This window comes from Microcebus murinus, chromosome 3, assembly GCF_040939455.1.
Source record: "Microcebus murinus isolate Inina chromosome 3, M.murinus_Inina_mat1.0, whole genome shotgun sequence".
In the NCBI taxonomy this organism is placed as follows: Eukaryota; Metazoa; Chordata; class Mammalia; order Primates; family Cheirogaleidae; genus Microcebus; species Microcebus murinus.
Window position 1 is genome coordinate 39,186,169 of NC_134106.1, and position 18,362 is coordinate 39,204,530.

General features: G+C 41.9%; 1 protein-coding gene across 1 annotated transcript in view; it reads left to right on the forward strand.

Moving 5' to 3' along the window:
- Positions 1-18,362, forward strand: part of MSH6 (mutS homolog 6) — a 26,866-nt gene continuing 8,504 nt past the window's right edge. Inside the window, exons 1-3 of the mRNA XM_012755549.2 lie at positions 1-342; positions 13,865-14,067; positions 16,764-16,933. Of these exons, the coding sequence (XP_012611003.1) occupies positions 83-342; positions 13,865-14,067; positions 16,764-16,933 (633 nt within the window). The 5' untranslated portion in view covers positions 1-82. The remainder of the gene's footprint in view (positions 343-13,864; positions 14,068-16,763; positions 16,934-18,362) is intronic.

The following is an 18,362-nucleotide window of genomic DNA, read 5'->3' on the forward strand; positions in this document are numbered from 1 at the left end:
CCGCCAGCCGGAGCCGCGCGGTAGATGCCGTGCCTTTAGGCGCTCGGTCCGACAGAACGGTTGTACTTCGCCAGCCGTCGCTATGTCGCGACAGAGTACCCTGTACAACTTCTTCCCCAAGTCTCCGGCGCTGAATAATCCAAACAAGGCCTTGACTAGGGCCTCACGCGAAGGCGGCGGTGCCGCCGCTGCCACCAGGGCCTCCCCTTCCCCAGGCGGGGATGCGGCCTGGAGCGAGGCAGGGCCTGGGCCCAGGCCTTTGGCGGGCTCTGCATCGCCGCCAGAGGGGAAGAACCTCAACGGAGGACTGCAGAGATCAGCAGCGGCTGCAGTCCCGGCCAGGTAGCTGGGCGGGGATGGGGTCGAAGGCGGGGGCACGGCGGAGGGCGCACCGAGCCCTGGGAAGGGAGGTTCGCCGAGAGGGACTGGGGCGTGCACGGCCAAGGCCAGGGCTCGGAGGAGGTGGGGCTGCACGTTTGGCTTGAAAGAGTGCTGGGGCTGAGTTTGGAGCATTTGGGGGTGTAGCTTGTAAACAGCGTAGGAGGAAACTGGCAGCGAAGAGAGAAGGGTGGGAGGGGAGACGCGGGTAGTTAGGCGCTTTGCGGGAGGGAGGAGGCGCGCCGCCCGCTGTGGTTTGGGTGGGGGAGGGGGAGATGCGCGCAGCTCGGGGCTACGGATATGGGCGCTTTGGCGGTGGGGTGGGAAGGGGGAGCGCGGGCTGGCGGGAAGGAGGAATGCCAGCGGGGAGGCTGAGCGCCGGAACTCGGAGGCTGTGGGTGTGGGGTGCGTGAGGAGGTTCCTTGTTGAGAGCAGGGATTGTGAATTGGGGCTCCAGCAAACTTTTGAGACACACACTCTTGCGTACGTGTGAATCTCGGACGCATAGACGCCTCGGCCTGGCTGAGGGGCTGTGGAGATAATGGGAGTGGGGGGCGGCGGCGAGCTGAGCGCGCCGGGGGTGTGTCACACTCCGGACCCAGAGGCCTGATTGGGCAGAGTGAGGTTCGTGGGGGTGGGGCGGGAGCGAGTCGAAAGTGCTGGGATCTGGCTGGGTCGTCCCGTAGACCAGACAGCACGTGCACAAAGACAAATGAAAATAGAAGCTGGGCCGGGCGCGGTGGCTCGTGCCTGTAATCCTAGCACTGGGAGGCCGAGGCGGGCGGATTGCTCGAGGTCAGGAGTTTGAAACCAGCCTGAGCGACATCCCGTCTCTACTATAAATAGAAAGAAATTAATTGGCCAACTAATATATAGAGAAAAAATTAGCCGGGCATGGTGGTGCGTGCCTGTAGTCCCAGCTACTCGGGAGGCTGAGGCAGGAGGATCACTGGAGCCCAGGAGTTTGAGGTTGCTGTGAGCTAGGCTGACGCCACGGCACTCACTCTAGCCTGGGCAACAAAGTGAGACTCTGTCTCCAAAAAAAAGAAAAAAAAAGAAAGAAAATAGCTGTGTTTTGGCGCTTGGAAGTTAGTGTGGAGTGAAAAAATGTCATTTTATGAAATAGTGTAATTTTTATGGACCATTTCACGAGAGTGTAGGGCACAGTAATTTTATCGGAGTTGAAGGTGGGCCTCTGAACGCCTTGATCTGGCGCTGTGGACGAGGATGTGTGCACGAGACTGCGGGGAAGCTTGCTTGGAAAGGTGTCGTCCTCGCATTCTGGGCAGTTCGGTGCTGTTCAGGGCTTGAGTGGCCTTTTATCCAGGCAGCGGGCGACATTTTGAAAAGCTCGCTTTTACAGTGTAGCAGATATTGTCTTAGACTAAAAGTGTAATGGTTGTCGTTTAAGCATAGGAACAAATAGAGGCTCGGAAAAAATAACTCATTCAAGATCAGAGAACGACTTAGTGCTTCTGAGTAATCTATTTCAAATGTCCCGAGTTTAAGGTGTCCTGTAGGAATTTTCAGGTTTGTCTAAGTGCAATTATAGTGTTAACCTCGTTTAGGCGACCCTTTCCCACAGTTTAAGTATTTAGTCCTTCATTAGTAGAATCTGCCTGTGGGGAACAGAGCCAGCGTCGTAATAACAGACTTTCATGGTTTGAAATACATGATGTATTATGTTTACTTGAGCGTGAATTGATTCTTCCTGTATCTAAACTAAACGGGTATTTTTATTGTAAGGTTGTACTTTACATATATTGAATAGCATATGCTATTTGCTTTTTGAGGTCTGAATTCAAGATACTTGAAAACGTAACATTGTATACATTTATTTGACCTCCCACTATTGAGACATATTCCAGGTCGCAGGGAATTTAAGAAAGATGGACATTTGATACTACTAAAGAAACTCCAGTGTATGTAAGTTTGTCCTTCATTCAACAAACGTTCACATACCTACTCTGCCAAACAGTATTAGACATTGTGGATCCTGTGTACAGCGGTGAACAGGACAAGTAAAGAGGCAGTTTTGGAGCAAAAGTGGAATATATGAGCTCTGTGTGCTTTGAGGGGAAGGAGGGGAAGGAGAGGGTGTGGGTTCAGGCTAGGCTTTCAGCACTGTAAACTGAGACCAGACCAGCAAATGGGGTTAGCCAGATTATGGTGGGAGTGGGGAAGCTGGTTCAGGAAGAAAACAAGATCCTGAAAATGGTAGAATGGAGAAGGAGCCTTGGAGAAGGTAAGCAGGGATCTAATCATAAACAGGCTGATGGGGCCACAAAGACTTAATTCCAAGAAAGCTTTAAAAGATGTTGAGCATTTATTTCACCAAATCAATGAGGAAAAAAAAAAAAGATGTTGAGCATCTTTTAATGTTAATTAGCTTTCTTCTTGTGCTGAAGTGTTTACGTTTTGACCCTTTTTTTAAAAGTTTTTTTATCAGTTAATGTGCGTTGCAAAATCTTCCACTCTGAATTGTTCAATTGTGACATCTTTTGATAAACACAAGTTATTAAGTATAATATTGGATTTGCCCATCTTTTTCTATTTTTTTTTTTTTTTTGAGACAGAGTCTCGCTTTGTTGTCCAGGCTAGAGTGAGTGCCGTGGCGTCAGCCTAGCTCACAGCAACCTCAAACTCCTGGGCTCGAGCAATCCTTCTGCCTCAGCCTCCCGAGTAGCTGGGACTACAGGCATGAGCCACCATGCCCGGCTAATTTTTTTTATATATATATATCAGTTGGCCAATTAATTTCTTTCTATTTTTAGTAGAGACGGGGTCTCGCTCTTGCTCAGGCTGGTTTTGAACTCCTGACCTTGAGCAATCCGCCCGCCTCGGCCTCCCAAGAGCTAGGATTACAGGCGTGAGCCACCGCGCCCGGCCCCATCTTTTTCTATATGGTTATTGTATCTGTAGGTTTCATCTAAGAAATCTACAGGGGAGATTTATGCTTTAGATACATCACTCTGGCTGCATTGTTGTGTTTATTTGAGAGACCAATTAGGAAGCTGATCTGGTCAAGGGGAGAAGACAATGGTAGTGGAGTAAGGATGGAGAAGACTTCCTGGAGGACTTGGGAGGCCCAGACAGGAAATAAGTGGTGATGATTTCAATTGTGGGAAATGAGGGAGTGGAAGGAATTGGAATGATAAAAAGTAGCAGGACATAGATGTGCCCCTGGGCCTGTGTCTCAGCTATAGTTTATCAAGATGATAATTGAGATCTGTGAGCAAGGCATCTGACCACTTAAATCTTGCTTTCTAACAAATCTTGGCTAGTTTATTTCTCAGAATCCCATTTTCCTGATAATTATTTTCTCTGTTGATTATGGGTGATTAAAAAACGTGTATGACTGCCTCCATTCATAGCTAAGGATTGGTATGTCAAACCTGACAAATCGTTTTTTATTTTTTATTTATTTTTTTTTTTTTTGAGACAGAGTCTCACTTTGTTGCCTAGGCTAGAGTGAGTGCCGTGGCGTCAGCCTAGCTCACAGCAACCTCAGACTCCTGGGATCAAGCGATCCTTCTGTCTCAGCCTCCCAAGTAGCTGGGACTACAGGCATGTGCCACCATGCCCGGCTAATTTTTTCTATATATATTAGTTGGCCAATTAGTTTCTTTCTATTTATAGTAGAGACGGGGTCTCGCTCTTGCTCAGGCTGGTTTTGAACTCCCGACCTCGAGCAATCCGCCCGCCTCTGCCTCCCAGAGAGCTAGGATTACGGGCGTGAGCCACCGCGCCCGGCCTTTTCTTTTTCTTTTTTTTTTTTTTTTTTTGAGACAGAGTCTCGCTTGTTGACCAGGCTAGAGTGAGTGCCCTGGCGTCAGCCTAGCTCACAGCAACCTCAAACTCCGGGGCTCAAGCAATCCTTCTGCCTCAGCCTCTCGAGTAGCTGGGACTACAGGCATGCGCCACCATGCCCGGCTAATTTTCTATATATATTAGTTGGCCAATTAAGTTCTTTCTATTTATAGTAGAGACGGGGTCTTGCTCTTGCTCAGGCTGCTTTCGAACTCCTGACCTCGAACAATCCACCCGCCTCAGCCTCCCAGAGTGCTAGGATTATAGGCGTGAGCCACTGCGCCCGGCTTCAAATCGTTTTTTTAAAGAGCCTTTAATTATCTTTCTTGAGAATTTTCAAACAGTTAAACATTTTTAGAGTAATATATTTCAAATAATATTACACTTAATGTAATAGTTATTGTAAGAGAAAAAAGTTCAAGCTTTTTTCACAGTATCATTATAGATTCAGATTTACAGACCTAACTTGTTTTAATTGATTTAATTAAAACAGATTTTAAAAAAGAAATTAAAACATAACATTTGTACATATTTATGGGGTACATGTGATATTTTTTTTTACATGCCTAGAATGATGATCAAGCCAGAGTATTTAGGGCATAAAACCAGGTATTTTCACATTTACAAAAATTTTGTTTTTAAAAACTTTTCTGGTAGAGACGAGGTCTTGTTATGTTGCCCAGGCTGGTCTTGAACTCTTGGGCTCAAGCAATCCTCCCTTTTTGGCCTCCCAAAGTGCTGGGATTACAGGTGTGAGCTACTGCCCCTAGTATTTTTTAAAAATTCTCAACTTGTTATAATTTAGCCACTGGAAACCTTTTTTAAAAATTATTTTCTATTTTTTTTTTTAAACAAGGCCTGAGGTTACACAGCCAGAAACTTCTTTTAAGCTGGCTTTTATTTTTTAACACTGTCTCAGAAACTTATAAAAGCATTCTTTCATTCTAATGACAATTCTCATTTCACCCTGCCCTGCAAGGCATGGAATTAAGCTGCTCTCCAAACAACCTTGGTTTCTTTTAGGTTTCTTTTCTAATACAGTATTACAGTTTAGAGGCCAGTTTGAAGAATTTATATGGTCCTCCCAGACCTAGCACACTAGTGATGATGGGCCATAGTTATCCATAGCTGAAGGAAAGAAGACTATGCATACAGACAGAGATGCCGGTAGATGAGTAGATGTGACTGGGAATTGCTCTGATTACTTCTCTTTTCTCAATACCTCATTTAGTTATTTGAGGGTAGGGGAAATCTGCTTAATGGTTCACCTTGAGAGGTAGGTGCAAACATTGGTAGTTTTCATTTCTAAGGTTGAGTCCAGTGTTTTTTTGTTTGTTTGTTTTTTGAGACAGAGTCTGGCTCTGTTGCCTGGGCTGGAGTGCCGTGGCATCAGCCTAGCTCACAGCAACCTCACCTCAAACTCCTTGGGCTCAAGCAGTCCTTCTGCCTCAGCCTCCCAAGTAGTTGGGACTATAGGCATGCACCACCACACCTGGCTAAGTTTTTCTATATATTTTAGTTGGCCAATTAATTTCTTTCTATTTTTAGTAGAGACTTGGTCTCCTTTGCTCAGGTTGGTTTTGCACTCCTGACCTTGAGCGATTCTTCTGCTTCGGCCTCCCAGAGTGCCAAGATTACAGGCCTGAGCCACCACTCCCGGCCGAGTCCAGTGTTTTTAACATCTGTGACCACTCAATGTTTATGTACACAGTTTTTTTGTTAGGTAAGCCTTGTTTATTTATTTATTTTTTTTGAGACAGAGTCTTGCTCTGTTGCCTAGGCTAGAGTGCTATGGCGTCAGCCTAGCTCACAGCAACCGCCAACTCCTGGGCTAGAGTGTGATCCTCCTGCCTCAGCCCCCTGAGTAGCTGGGACTACAAGCGAGCACCACCATTCCCAGCTCATTTTTTTCTATTTTTCGTAGAGATGGTCTCGCTCGGGCTGGTCTCCAACTCCTAACTTAAGCAGTGCTCCCAGAGTGCTAGGATTACAGTTGTGAGCCATATAATGTGATTTTTAAGGCAGAATTTAAAAAATCTGTTCAGTGTTTATTTATTAGACTTACTAAGTCATTTCATGTTTTTAGTATATCATAGCTTTTACATTTATTTTTCTGAGCTGTCAGCTTTCCCTCTTAGCTTTTTTCCCACTGTCTTTAAAATCTCAGGAATACCGAACATTTAAGGTATATTATTTAAAGCTTTAAAAACACAATACCAAAATTGAATTTTATTTAAGTATATCGTAATTTCAGTATTTTGGCATTTTAGGTGGTTGTTTAGGGAGAGCTGATGTATACTGCAATTATTTGAGGGAGGGGGATGTGGTCACTGTGACCCAAATATTTTCAAATTTGGTTTACATTGCATAGGGTTAGATCCCTGTTAATATTAACACAATTCTAGTTATAGGAAAAGAGAAAGATACTAAAATTATTCAAAAATATAGCCAAATATTAAACTACAGTAAAATTAAATTAACATAGCAATACTAAAGAAAAAGTTTTAAGTAGAGCCAGTTTTACAGGTTTATTTGACTTTATAAGATTGGGCTCCTTTAAGGACTACTGTATAAAAGATTGCAGGTATTCAAATCATAGCACATTCCAGTTGGTATCCCATGCTTATATTTAAAAATATGGTAGTGTTGGTAGAAAAATCTGAGTATTTGCATGGATTAAAATGTTTCCTTAATTTTGGCATTCTTGAAAACTGCACAATTATTAGAGAAAAAAATTAAAAATTACCTTTAAAGAATTAAAGTTTACACACACAAGTCAGTAATTTTATTTTATTTTTTTTGAGACAGAGTCTCGCTTTGTTGCGAGGGCTAGAGTGCCATGGGATCAGCCTAGCTCACAGCAACCTCGAACTCCTGGGCTCAAGCAATCCTCCTGCCTCAGCCTCCCGAGTAGCTGGGAGTACAGGCATGCACCACCATGCCCGGCTAATTTTTTCTCTATATATTAGTTGGCCAATTAATTTCTTTCTATTTCTAGTAGAGACGGGGGTCTCACTCTTGCTCAGGCTGGTTTCGAACTCCTGACCTCGAGCAATCCACCTGCCTCTGCCTCCCAGAGAGCTAGGATTACAGGTGTGAGCCACCGCGCCCACCCAGTAATTTTTTATAAATATTCTTCGTTACCATTGAGTGGAGGAAAACTTTGAGAAATGGTCGAAATTTTTATTTTTATCACAATACATTTTATTACCTGGTTAACTATCTTTTTGGCTTGGACACCACTATTTCCTGGGTCAAGATTTTTAGTGTTACTTTTTCTTTTTTTTTTTGAAACAGTCTCACTCTTTTGCTAGGGCTATAGTGCCGCGGCGTCAACCTAGCTCACAGCAGCCTCAAACTCCTGGACTCAAGCAATCCTTCTGCCTCAGCCTCCCAAGTAGCTGGGACTACAGGCACGTGCCACCATGCCCAGCTAATTTTTTTCTATATATTTTTTAGTTGGCCAATTAATTTCTTTGTATTTTTAGTAGAGACAGGGTCTCGTCCTTGCTCAGGCTGGTTTTGAACTCCGGACCCTTGAGTGATCCACCTGCCTTGGCCTCCCAGAGCCACTTACTCCTTTTCTTTTTAGCATTGGAGGAATTGCATATTACTAAATTTTTTAGTTTTAGCATTTTATAGGGTACTGCCATTTCTTTTCTTTCTTTCTTTTTTTTTTTTTTTTTTTTTTTTGAGGCAGAGTCTCGCTTTGTTGCCCAGGCTAGAGTGAGTGCTGTGGAGTCAGCCTAGCTCACAGCGACCTCAAACTCCTGGGCTCCAGTGATCCTCCTGCCTCAGCCTCCCGAGTAGCTGGGACTACAGGCACGCACCACCATGCCCGGCTAATTTTTTCTCTATATATTAGTTGGCCAATTAATTTTTTTCTATTTATACTAAAGAGAGGGGGTCTCGCTCTTGCTCAGGCTGGTTTCGAATTCCTGACCTCGAGCTATCCGCCCGCCTCCCGCCTCGCCTCCCAGAGTGTTAGTATTACAGGCGTGAGCCACCACGCCCGGCCTGTACTGCCATTTCTTAATGGAGAAATTAGGTTATGTGTAAGATTCTGTAAGTATAATGTCATATTGGGGGTAACGCAATGTTAAAAGACAAAATTTGTTTAGACAGTTACTTTTTTTTTTTTTTTTTTGAGACAGAGTCTCGATTTGTTGTCCAGGCTAGAGTGAGTGCCGTGGCATCAGCCTAGCTCACAGCAACCTCAAACTCCTGAGCTCGAGCGATCCTTCTGCCTCAGCCTCCCGAGTAGCTGGGACTACAGGCATGAGCCACTATGCCCGGCTAATTTTTTATATATATATCAGTTGGCCAATTAATTTCTTTCTATTTATAGTAGAGACGGGGGTCTCACTCTTGCTCAGGCTGGTTTTAAACTCCTGACCTTGAGCAATCCGCCCTCCTCGGCCTCCCAGAGAGCTAGGATTATAGGCATGAGCCACCGCGCCCGGCCAGTTACATTTTTAATAGGATTTTATTTCAAAAGAAATTTCAAAACTGGTAATGGTTGTAACTAACTTTTTTTTTTTTTTTTTTGAGACAGAGTATCACTTTTGTTGCCCAGGCTAGAGTGAGTGCCTTGGCGTCAGCCTAGCTCACAGCAACCTCAAACTCCTGGGCTCAAGCAATCCTCCTGCCTCAGCCTCCCAAGTAGCTGGGACTAGAGGCATGCACCACCGTGCCCAGCTAATTTTTTGTATATATACTTTTAGTTGGTCAATTAATTTCTTTCTATTTTTAGTAGAGATGGGGTCTCGCTCAGGCTGGTTTTGAACTCCCGACCTCGAGCAATCCGCCTGCCTCGCCCTCCCAGAGTGCTAGGATTACAGGCGTGAGCCACCGCGCCCAGCTGGTTGTAACTAACTTTTTACACAAGCATTTTTTTCTCTAGTGAGGATGAACATTTATTTGTCTTTTAAATACGTTGAAAATTTTTTTTTCATAGAACTGTGGTTCAGGAGGATCAAAGATATTTTATGTTAAATTTTTTTTTTTTAAAGAGGCAAGATCTCACTCTGCTGCCTAGGCTGGAGTGCAGTGGCATGATCATAGCTCACGCAGCGTCAAACTCTTGGGCTCAAGTGATCCTCCTACCTCAGCCTCCCAATAGCTCGAACTACAAGCGTGTGCTACACACCTGGGTGATTTTTTAAAAGTTTATGTTTCATGTTTGTACAGACAAGGTGTTGCTATATTGTCTAGGCTGGTCTCTGAACTCCTGGCCTCAAAAGCTCTTTCTGCCTCCACCTCCCAAAAATTACAGGCATGAGCCACTGTACCAGGTATTTTAATTTTTTAAATCCCTTGCTTGGGAAGGAAATATATTACTCTAATCATTTTTGAAACCGTGAGACCTTGAACATCATTTAAAAATGACAGAGTTCTAAGGTAACAGACCTCTTTAAAAGACTCAAGTTATGGTCTTCCCTTAGTATTTGAGGGGAATTTGTTCCAGGACCACCTAGGATACCCAAATCTTTGGATATTCATGCCACTTATATAAAATGATGTAGTACTTGCATGTAACCTATGTACGCCTCCCTATACTTTAAATCATCTCTGTAAATGCTATGTAAATAGTTGTCATACTGTGTTTTTTTTATTTTAGCATATTATTGGGGTACAGATGTTTAGGTTACATATATTGGCCTTGGCGCCCCCCTCCCCCCCAGTGAGAGCTTCAAGTGTGTCCATCCCCCAGACAGTGCCCATGGCACTCATTATGTATGTATATACCTATCCCTTCCTCCCCCCTCCCATCTGCCCAACGTCCGATGAATGTTATTCCTGTATGTGTGCACTTTGGTGTTGATCAGTGAAACCAATTTGTTGGTGAGTACATGTGGTGCTTATTTTTCCATTCTTGGGATACTTCACTTAGTAGAATGGGTTCCATCTGTATCCAGGAAAATACAAGAGGTGTTATATCACCATTATTCTTATAACTGAATAGTACTCCATGGTATACATATACCACATCTTATTAATCCACTCATATATTGATGGGCACTTGGGTTGTTTCCACATCTTTGTAATTGTGAATTGTGCTAGTATAAACATTTGAGTGCAGATGTCTTTTTTTTTTTTTTTTTTTTTTTGAGACAGAGTCTCACTTTGTTGCCCAGGCTAGAGTGAGTGCCTTGGCGTCAGCCTAGCTCACAGCAACCTCAAACTCCTGGGCTCAAGCGATCCTTCTGCCTCAGCCTCCGGAGTAGCTGGGACTACAGGCATGCACCACCACGCCCAGCTAATTTTTTTGTATATATATTAGTTGGCCAATTAATTTGTTTCTATTTATAGTAGAGACAGGGTCTCGCTCTTGCTCAGGTTGGTTTCGAACTCCTGAACTCAAAGGATCTGCCCGCCTCGGCCTCCCAGAGAGCTAGGATTACAGGCGTGAGCCACCGCGCCCGGCCTCAGATGTCTTTTTTATAGCATATCTTTTGTTCTTTGGGGTAGATGCCCAGTAATGGGATTGGTAGATCAAATGGTGGATCTACTTGTATCTCTATATTGTTTTTATTTTTATTTTATTTTTATTTTTTTTAATTTTTTTTAATTATTTATTTCCTCAACCACACTGGAATGCATATATTGTTTTTAAATTTGTATTTTTTATTTTTATTTTTAATTCATGGGTGGTTGAATTGATAGATGCAGAACCCAAAGATACAGCAGGCCAACAGTATTTCCTTTGGGATAAAAACTAGAATGATTAACTAATACATGTTAAAATGATATTATTTTATTACATATTATAGATATAAAGCTAAAAAGTATGTTTCCCCACATATCTTTGGTATCTCAGTCAGACACTTGAGTTAATTGAGCACAGCAGAGAACTTTTTGGAGGCAAGTTTGGCCATCTCACATTATTTTGCTCAAGAATTTTGATATAGTCATTTAGTTTCTCAGGGAGCTCCTATGAAACAACTCTGACATTCTTGTAAGTGCTTTGTTGCCTCTTACCAGGCAAAGTAGAATTCTACTGGGTTTGGGGCATCCTGTTCTCTTGAACCTCAGGTGTACGACAATGTGTGTTTTTGTCAAAGTCTCTGATGTAATAACTCCATTCTTGAGAATTCGTAACCCTTATATTAATAGACTTGTATGTGTGAAATAGCTGGTGAAATTTAATGTAATTTCAATATGCAAGAGAAGAACTGTCTCAGACTGGCCAGTTGTTGGGTTAATGCTTCACTATGTACAAGTGTTCAGTCTCTTAAGAGATTTAGTTGCCTTCAGGTATGGCAGACAGCTTGACTGATAGATATCCCTACCCTTCCCCCCCCTCCCTTCCCCCCCTCCCTTCCCCCTCCCTCCCCCCTTCCTTCCCCCCTCCCTTCCCCCCTCCCTCCCGTCTCTCTTTGTTGCCCAGGCTAGAGTGAGTGCCCTAGTGTCAGCCTAGCTCACAGCAACCTCAGACTCCTGTGCTCAAGCAATCTTACTGCCTCAGCCTCCAGAGTAGCTGGGACTACAGGCATGCGCCACCATGCCCGGCTAATTTTTTCTATATATATTAGTTGGCCAATTAATTTGTTTCTATTTATAGTAGAGACACTCTTGCTCAGGCTGGTTTTGAACTCCTGACCTTGAGCAATCCGCCCCAGAGTGCTAGGATTACAGGCCTGAGCCACTGCACCTGGCCACCTTCCCCTCTTTAGAAAAAGCTGCCTTAGCCAATATAGTTAGAAACCTAAAATATGCTTGATGTGGAGACATGTTTATGTTTATTGACATTTATTTTCTCTGTGCCAATCTTTTTTTTTTCTTTTTGAGACAGAATCTCACGCTGTTGCCTCTATATAGACAAAGGTTATTTCCCTTCTTTAGCAGCAAAAATAAAGGAGTACAGCTTAGGAAAGAAATTCTTTTCTAACTTAGAAAGAAAGCCTCCGAGTGTGATAGACCTTTGTGGTTAAGTGGTTAAATGGCCCAAGTTAAGGGAAAGCCTGCTTAACATGAGGGAGGCTTATGACTAAGCTGTTCCACACAGTCTTTTTTTGAAACAGAGTCTCGCTCTGTTGCCCATGCTTGAGTGCCGTGCCATCAGCCTAGCTCACAGCAACCTCAAACTCCTGGTCTCAAGCAATCCTCCTGCCTCAGCCTCCCAAGTAGCTGGGACTACAGGCATGCGCACCATGCCTGGCTAATTTTTTCTATATATTTTTAGTTATCCAGCTAATTTATTTCTATTTTTAGTAGAGACGGGATCTTGCTCTTGCTCAGGCTGGTCTCGAACTCCTGAGCTCAAACGATCCTCCTGCCTTGGCCTCCCAGAGTGCTAGGATTACAGGCGTGAGCCACCGTGCCCGGCCTCTTTTTTTATTTTTTGAAGAAAGGGATATTTTATATTTCATGATTGTGTCTAAGTCAGGTGGCTTCAACTGACTAATTACTATTCAAAAATATCTAAAATATTCTTGTTTGTAATATTCTTATTTTAATTTCATGGTTATTCAGAGAAAACCTTTAAGCAGGCTTAAGAAAATCTTGGTATCTAATACTTGGGCAGGGCTTATCAGCTGTTTGTGGCCTGTACATCACTGAGGGTTGGCTCCTATGTAGTCTGTTAGCAAGATTCTTTCCCTTCACCCCTCCCCTCCCTTTCTCTGAGAAAACTCACAGTGCTAAATCAGTTTTTGTGAAGATTGAATCTCTGTTTTTGATTTTGTAGGCATAGGCACTATTTTTGGCACATTAGGTACTTATTTGTTGACTTTAGTTTCTCTATAATAAACTATTATAGTTTGCTGGCATGGCATGGGTGCTAGTAGAGAGCTAGCTAGCTTTTGGAATACACAGGAGCTTAACTAGAAACAGATTCTAAGCAAAATCTAATGAATTAGATGCTTAATATAATTAGTACATTATATAATGGATATGTTTTATATTAGTACTGTGGGTTAGATCCTATTTCTGATATATACAGCCCATGTTGTATTATGCGTGCTATTCACCATAATTCAGAGAGCATATACAATGAGTCTCTGCTCTTTTCCTGCCATCCACATTCTACCAGAATTTGCTGTAGTTTTTAAACTTTGAATGATTCTGAGAAAGTTTCTTAATACCAAAATTTATTACATTTGTGTTTGTCTTAATAGTTAAATAAGCATTATTAGCTTCTTTTTTTTTTTTTTTTTTTTTGAGACAGAGTCTCGCTTTGTTGCCCAGGCTAGAGTGAGTGCCGTGGCGTCAGCCTAGCTCACAGCAACCTCAAACTCCTGGGCTCAAGTGATCCTTCTGCCTCAGCCTCCCGGGTAGCTGGGACTACAGGCATGCGCCACCATGCCCGGCTAATTTTTTTATATATATATCAGTTGGCCAATTAATTTATTTCTATTTATAGTAGAGACGGGGTCTCGCTCTTGCTCAGGCTGGTTTTGAACTCCTGACCTTGAGCAATCCGCCCGCCTCGGCCTCCCAAGAGCTAGGATTACAGGCGTGAGCCACAGCGCCCGGCCTATTAGCTTCTTTTTAAAATGAGTTGAATTCCTGACTTTAAAAATCATTAATTCTAAAGTTTCTGTGCTTGATTATGAATGCCAGAAGATTTCAAAGGAGATTCAATGATACTTTCCTTGGATTATTTATTTATAAGTAATTGCCTTTAAGGAAACTTAACCAAATATTAATTAAGTTATGTATTTCCTTTTGGCAGCAGTTCTTGTGACTTCTCACCAGGTGATTTGGTTTGGGCCAAGATGGAGGGTTACCCTTGGTGGCCTTGTCTGGTTTATAACCACCCTTTTGATGGAACATTCATCCGAGAGAAAGGGAAATCAGTACGCGTTCATGTACAGTTTTTTGATGACAGCCCAACGAGGGGCTGGGTTAGCAAAAGGCTACTAAAACCATATACAGGTAAGAGTCACTGCAGAGAGAGAGAGAGAGAGAGAGAGAGAGAGAGAGAGAGAGTGAGTGTGTGTGTGTGTGTGTGTATGAGGGGGGCGGGGAGAGAGGGAATCTCTTCTCTATACAGTGAAATTAAGTGTGTTTTACTCCAATAAATTGCAAAGTGGTGGTTGTGAAAGCGCATGGGAAAGAGATAAGATGGAGCTGGTCTTCAGCCAGTTTGTTTTTGTGGAATGGAGTTCTGTCCTTTCAGTGACTTACAGCAATATTAACCTCTTAAAGGAAAAAATCATCTCATGATTGGAGGTAATAACCAAAACACCAAATTCAGACATAAGAAGGTTAAACTGTCCCCATCTTGAAGGATCTGTGGTTAGGATACATAGCCTATATTAGTGACATTCTCTCTCTGTCTCTTTTTTATGAGACAGGGTCTTGCTATATTGCCCAGGCTGGCCTCAAACTCCTGGCTTCAAGCGATCCCTTCTCAGCCTCCTGAGTAGCTGGGACTACAGGTGTGTGGCACCATGCCCAGCTCTAGGACAGATGGAGATGCACACTACTTGGCCTCTAAAATACTTACCTATGAACATATCTGAGTTGAGTTTCACAACATATTTTTGGAACCATACTTTCTCTTCCCAGACCCAGCCATATTTATCACAGATATCATCAGTCCTGCATGTTTAGCCTCATTTGAGCTAGGTATACCCCATCAGTCTCTTGAATTATACATAGTGCATGCATAGTATGATGGTGGATATAGTACACTGTTGTATACCAGGGCATGAACAAGTCCTTATCCTTTATCCTCAGATTCTCCAGGCTAGTATGTTGTGTTTTCTTAAATTTAAAAAAAAAAAAAAAATTTTTTTTTTGGATACAGAGTCTTACTCTGTTGCCTGGGCTAGAGTGCTGTGGCATCAGCCTAGCTCACAGCAACCTCAGATTCCTGGGCTCAAGTGATCCTCCTGCCTCAGCCTCCCAGGTAGCTGGGACTACAGGCATGCACCACTGTGCCTGGCTAATTTTTTCTGTTTTTAGTTGTTTGGCTAATTTCTTTCTATTTATAGTAGCTACGGGGTCTGGCTCTTGCTCAGGCTGGTCTGAACTCTTGAACTCAAGCAATCCTCCCACCTCAGCCTCCCAGAGTGCTAGGATTACAGGTGTGAGCCACTGTGCCAGGCCTAAAAATTTTTTTGGTAGAGATGGGGTCTTGCTGTGTTGCCCAAGCTGGTCTTGAACTCTTGGCTTCAAGCAATCCTCTTCCTCCCTTGGCCTCCCAGAGGTTACAGGAACGAACCACCGTGCCCAACCTGGGCTAGTACATTGTTGAACTCCAGTATCGTAGAATCAGAACAAGGGTCAGTTTCCCAAAAATCTCTGGGGATCATACTTTTTGGTGTAGCGCTGATCCTACACAATGGTGGGGCTGGGAAGAATTGAAGACAGTTAAATCTAAATGGAAATCTGACATACCGGATGGAAAGAGAATTAGGAAATTTGGTTCTATCTTCTCTACCAGTTTGCTGTGTAATTTTGGCCAACAAAGTAACTTATTTTCTGATACTGTTTTTTATTCATATATAAAATTATCTCATTGGACCAGATGATAAATGGAGTCTCTTCTAAGACTTATTTTGAGATTTTAAAAAGGCTTTGGCAGAATGACTTTAAATAAGAGATCAAGACTATATTTACATTTATGTTGTCATTTTTAATAAAATTATCCCTGTGCACACTTTTTGCCCTTTTTAAAATCCCCAATTGTTATAATACATGCATATTAACAAATTAGCAGAGAGGTATGGGTAAAAAAAAGTAGGCCTTTTTGTTGTTGAAATTTTTATCTTAGATTTGTAGAGATCAGATCAAGCATTCTTGAGAATGATATCATTAAATAGGATGTGTGTGGGCAGACTATGGCTTCAATAGGCACTTTGGGAAAAGTTCAGTGCCCCCTTCCTTCAGTTTATTTTGTTTATTGTAATTTGTAGCTTTGGTGTAGCTCTTCAGAAAAATGAAATATTATAGCTTTAAAAGTTACTAATTCCATGGAAATTTATGTTGTCCTATTAGTTTTAGTGTACATGTTTTAGATATGTTAAATTTAAATAAATTAAGGTTTCTTTTCAAATTATGGTTATATTTGGGCAGAACAGACATTTCTGGTTATGCCTCTTGGAAAAGAACTAAACAATTATATACCATTAGACTTGTGATCTTCTCTCCCTAACCTTTTGCTCAGTGCATAAGAATGTCCTTTAATATTATAATGAAATGAACTTATATTTAATTATCATATTATAGCTACATTTAACTGATAGTATAGTCTATGCCTTCCTGAAATAACTTTTTAAGAGAGGCTCTCAAACACCTTTGACATCTCCTGCCTAACTTGAAGAGGTACGCCCCTACCCTTTTTGGGCCATGGTCCCAGATAATTAGAAGAGAAACTACAAATAATAGGTCCCAGGTAATCCCACAGAGTGACTTCAAGGAAGTGAAGTTGTTGGTTTCAGTTTCACTGTTAGTTTTTCCCTGAAAATTCTTTTTCTTCTGGGCTTTTGATCTAGCTATATATACATAAAAAAGGGGAAATTACAAATTATACTTAATTATCATTTTTGTTCATTAGGGCAAATGTTATAGGTTGAGTCAACTTTCTGGCCAACAAGTTATTATTTATAAATACATCTTTCTAGGTTCAAAATCAAAGGAAGCCCAGAAGGGAGGTCATTTTTACAGTTCAAAGCCTGAAATACTCAGAGCAATGCAACGTGCAGATGAAGCCTTAAATAAAGACAAAGTTAAGAGGCTTGAATTGGCAGTGTGTGATGAGCCCTCAGAACCAGAAGAGGAGGAAGAGACGGAGGTGGGACATTGTGAAAATTCAGTGTTAACTTCTGTTAGGAGGGTGATGGGAAAAAAGGGGGGAGAGTGTCTTAAAGTAATATTCTGATTCTCTTGTTATATGTATTATTTTAGGACACAGACACATACACATATTCTTCTGGACTTTCCTGGATTCTAGTTAGATTACTTAGAATCTCAACAGTTAACAGTCTTTTTTACTTTTCTAAAGCCTACTGGCAGGGCAAGCAAGAAGTAGTACCATTTTGGTAAGAAGTAGAGAGCTAGGGATAATAAGGATGTAGTAATGAAACTGGTCATGGAGTCTTGGTAGTAGGCCTGTATATGAGGGTGCAGCCAGGTCCTGGAAATTATCTAGGTTATGCTTTTAGTTCTAGTACTTTTGTTGTATTTTGCACTGGTAAGAATAGATGTTAAATAAACCTTGAAATACAGCCGTGGCTCACATGTTAATGGTCATTAATCAAGGGAATTAAAACTTATTAAGTCAACAAATAATTGATTTAAAACAAGGTCATTATTCTCTATTTAGCAAATTAATGAGCTGTGTCCCAAAATAGATTCATCCCTAACTAAGCTTAATTTTGTAACTTTTTCATATAGATGTGATAGGGAATATGCAAGTTAATGTAGTGGGTATTTTAATCTTATTTTTAAGGTTGGGACAAAGGATCATAATGTTAATCAGACATTTAGAAATGTATGATAACTGCAGAGATCATTTAGCCTAATACTGCTTTACACATGAGGGAGAGCCATGATGGGTGAGTGTGTGAGGCCTGAGATAAAACACCTGGTTTGTGGAAGAGCAAACACTAGAACCAGTATGGATTGCTTATTACTTTCTTATACTGTTAATGAAGGCTTCACCTCCTGGCATTTATGGATATACAGTCATGCTTACAGCTTTATAGGATAGAATTCCCATGACAGCAGTCATTTAATCCTGTAGTGTGATATTTGTTTTAATTTAAACAAATTTTTATTTTAGAGCTGGGTCTTGCTATGTTGCCCAGGCTGGCCTCAAACTCCTGGGCTCAAGCGATCCTCCCGCCTTAGCCTCCCAAGTAGCTGGGACTACAGGCATATGCCACTGGCGCCTATGTGACACTTGTTTTAATGTTAGGTGAAACTGAAATTGATATTCCTTGAGAAAGAAAAGTATCTCCTTTCTGGAGGTGAGTGCTTGGTATATGAAGTTGTAGTATACTGAGAGACTTCACAGCAGTATAGAACTCAATTTATGGGGTTTTATAAGTTGAAAATGTGTTTTAAGACACCTAACCCTACTGAACAGCATAGCTTAGCCTACCTCAGACATGCTCAGAACACTTTTAGCATTCAGTTAACACAAAGCCTACTTTATAATAAAGTTACTGAATATTTCACGTAATGTATTAAATACTGTACTAAAAATGAAAAACAGAATG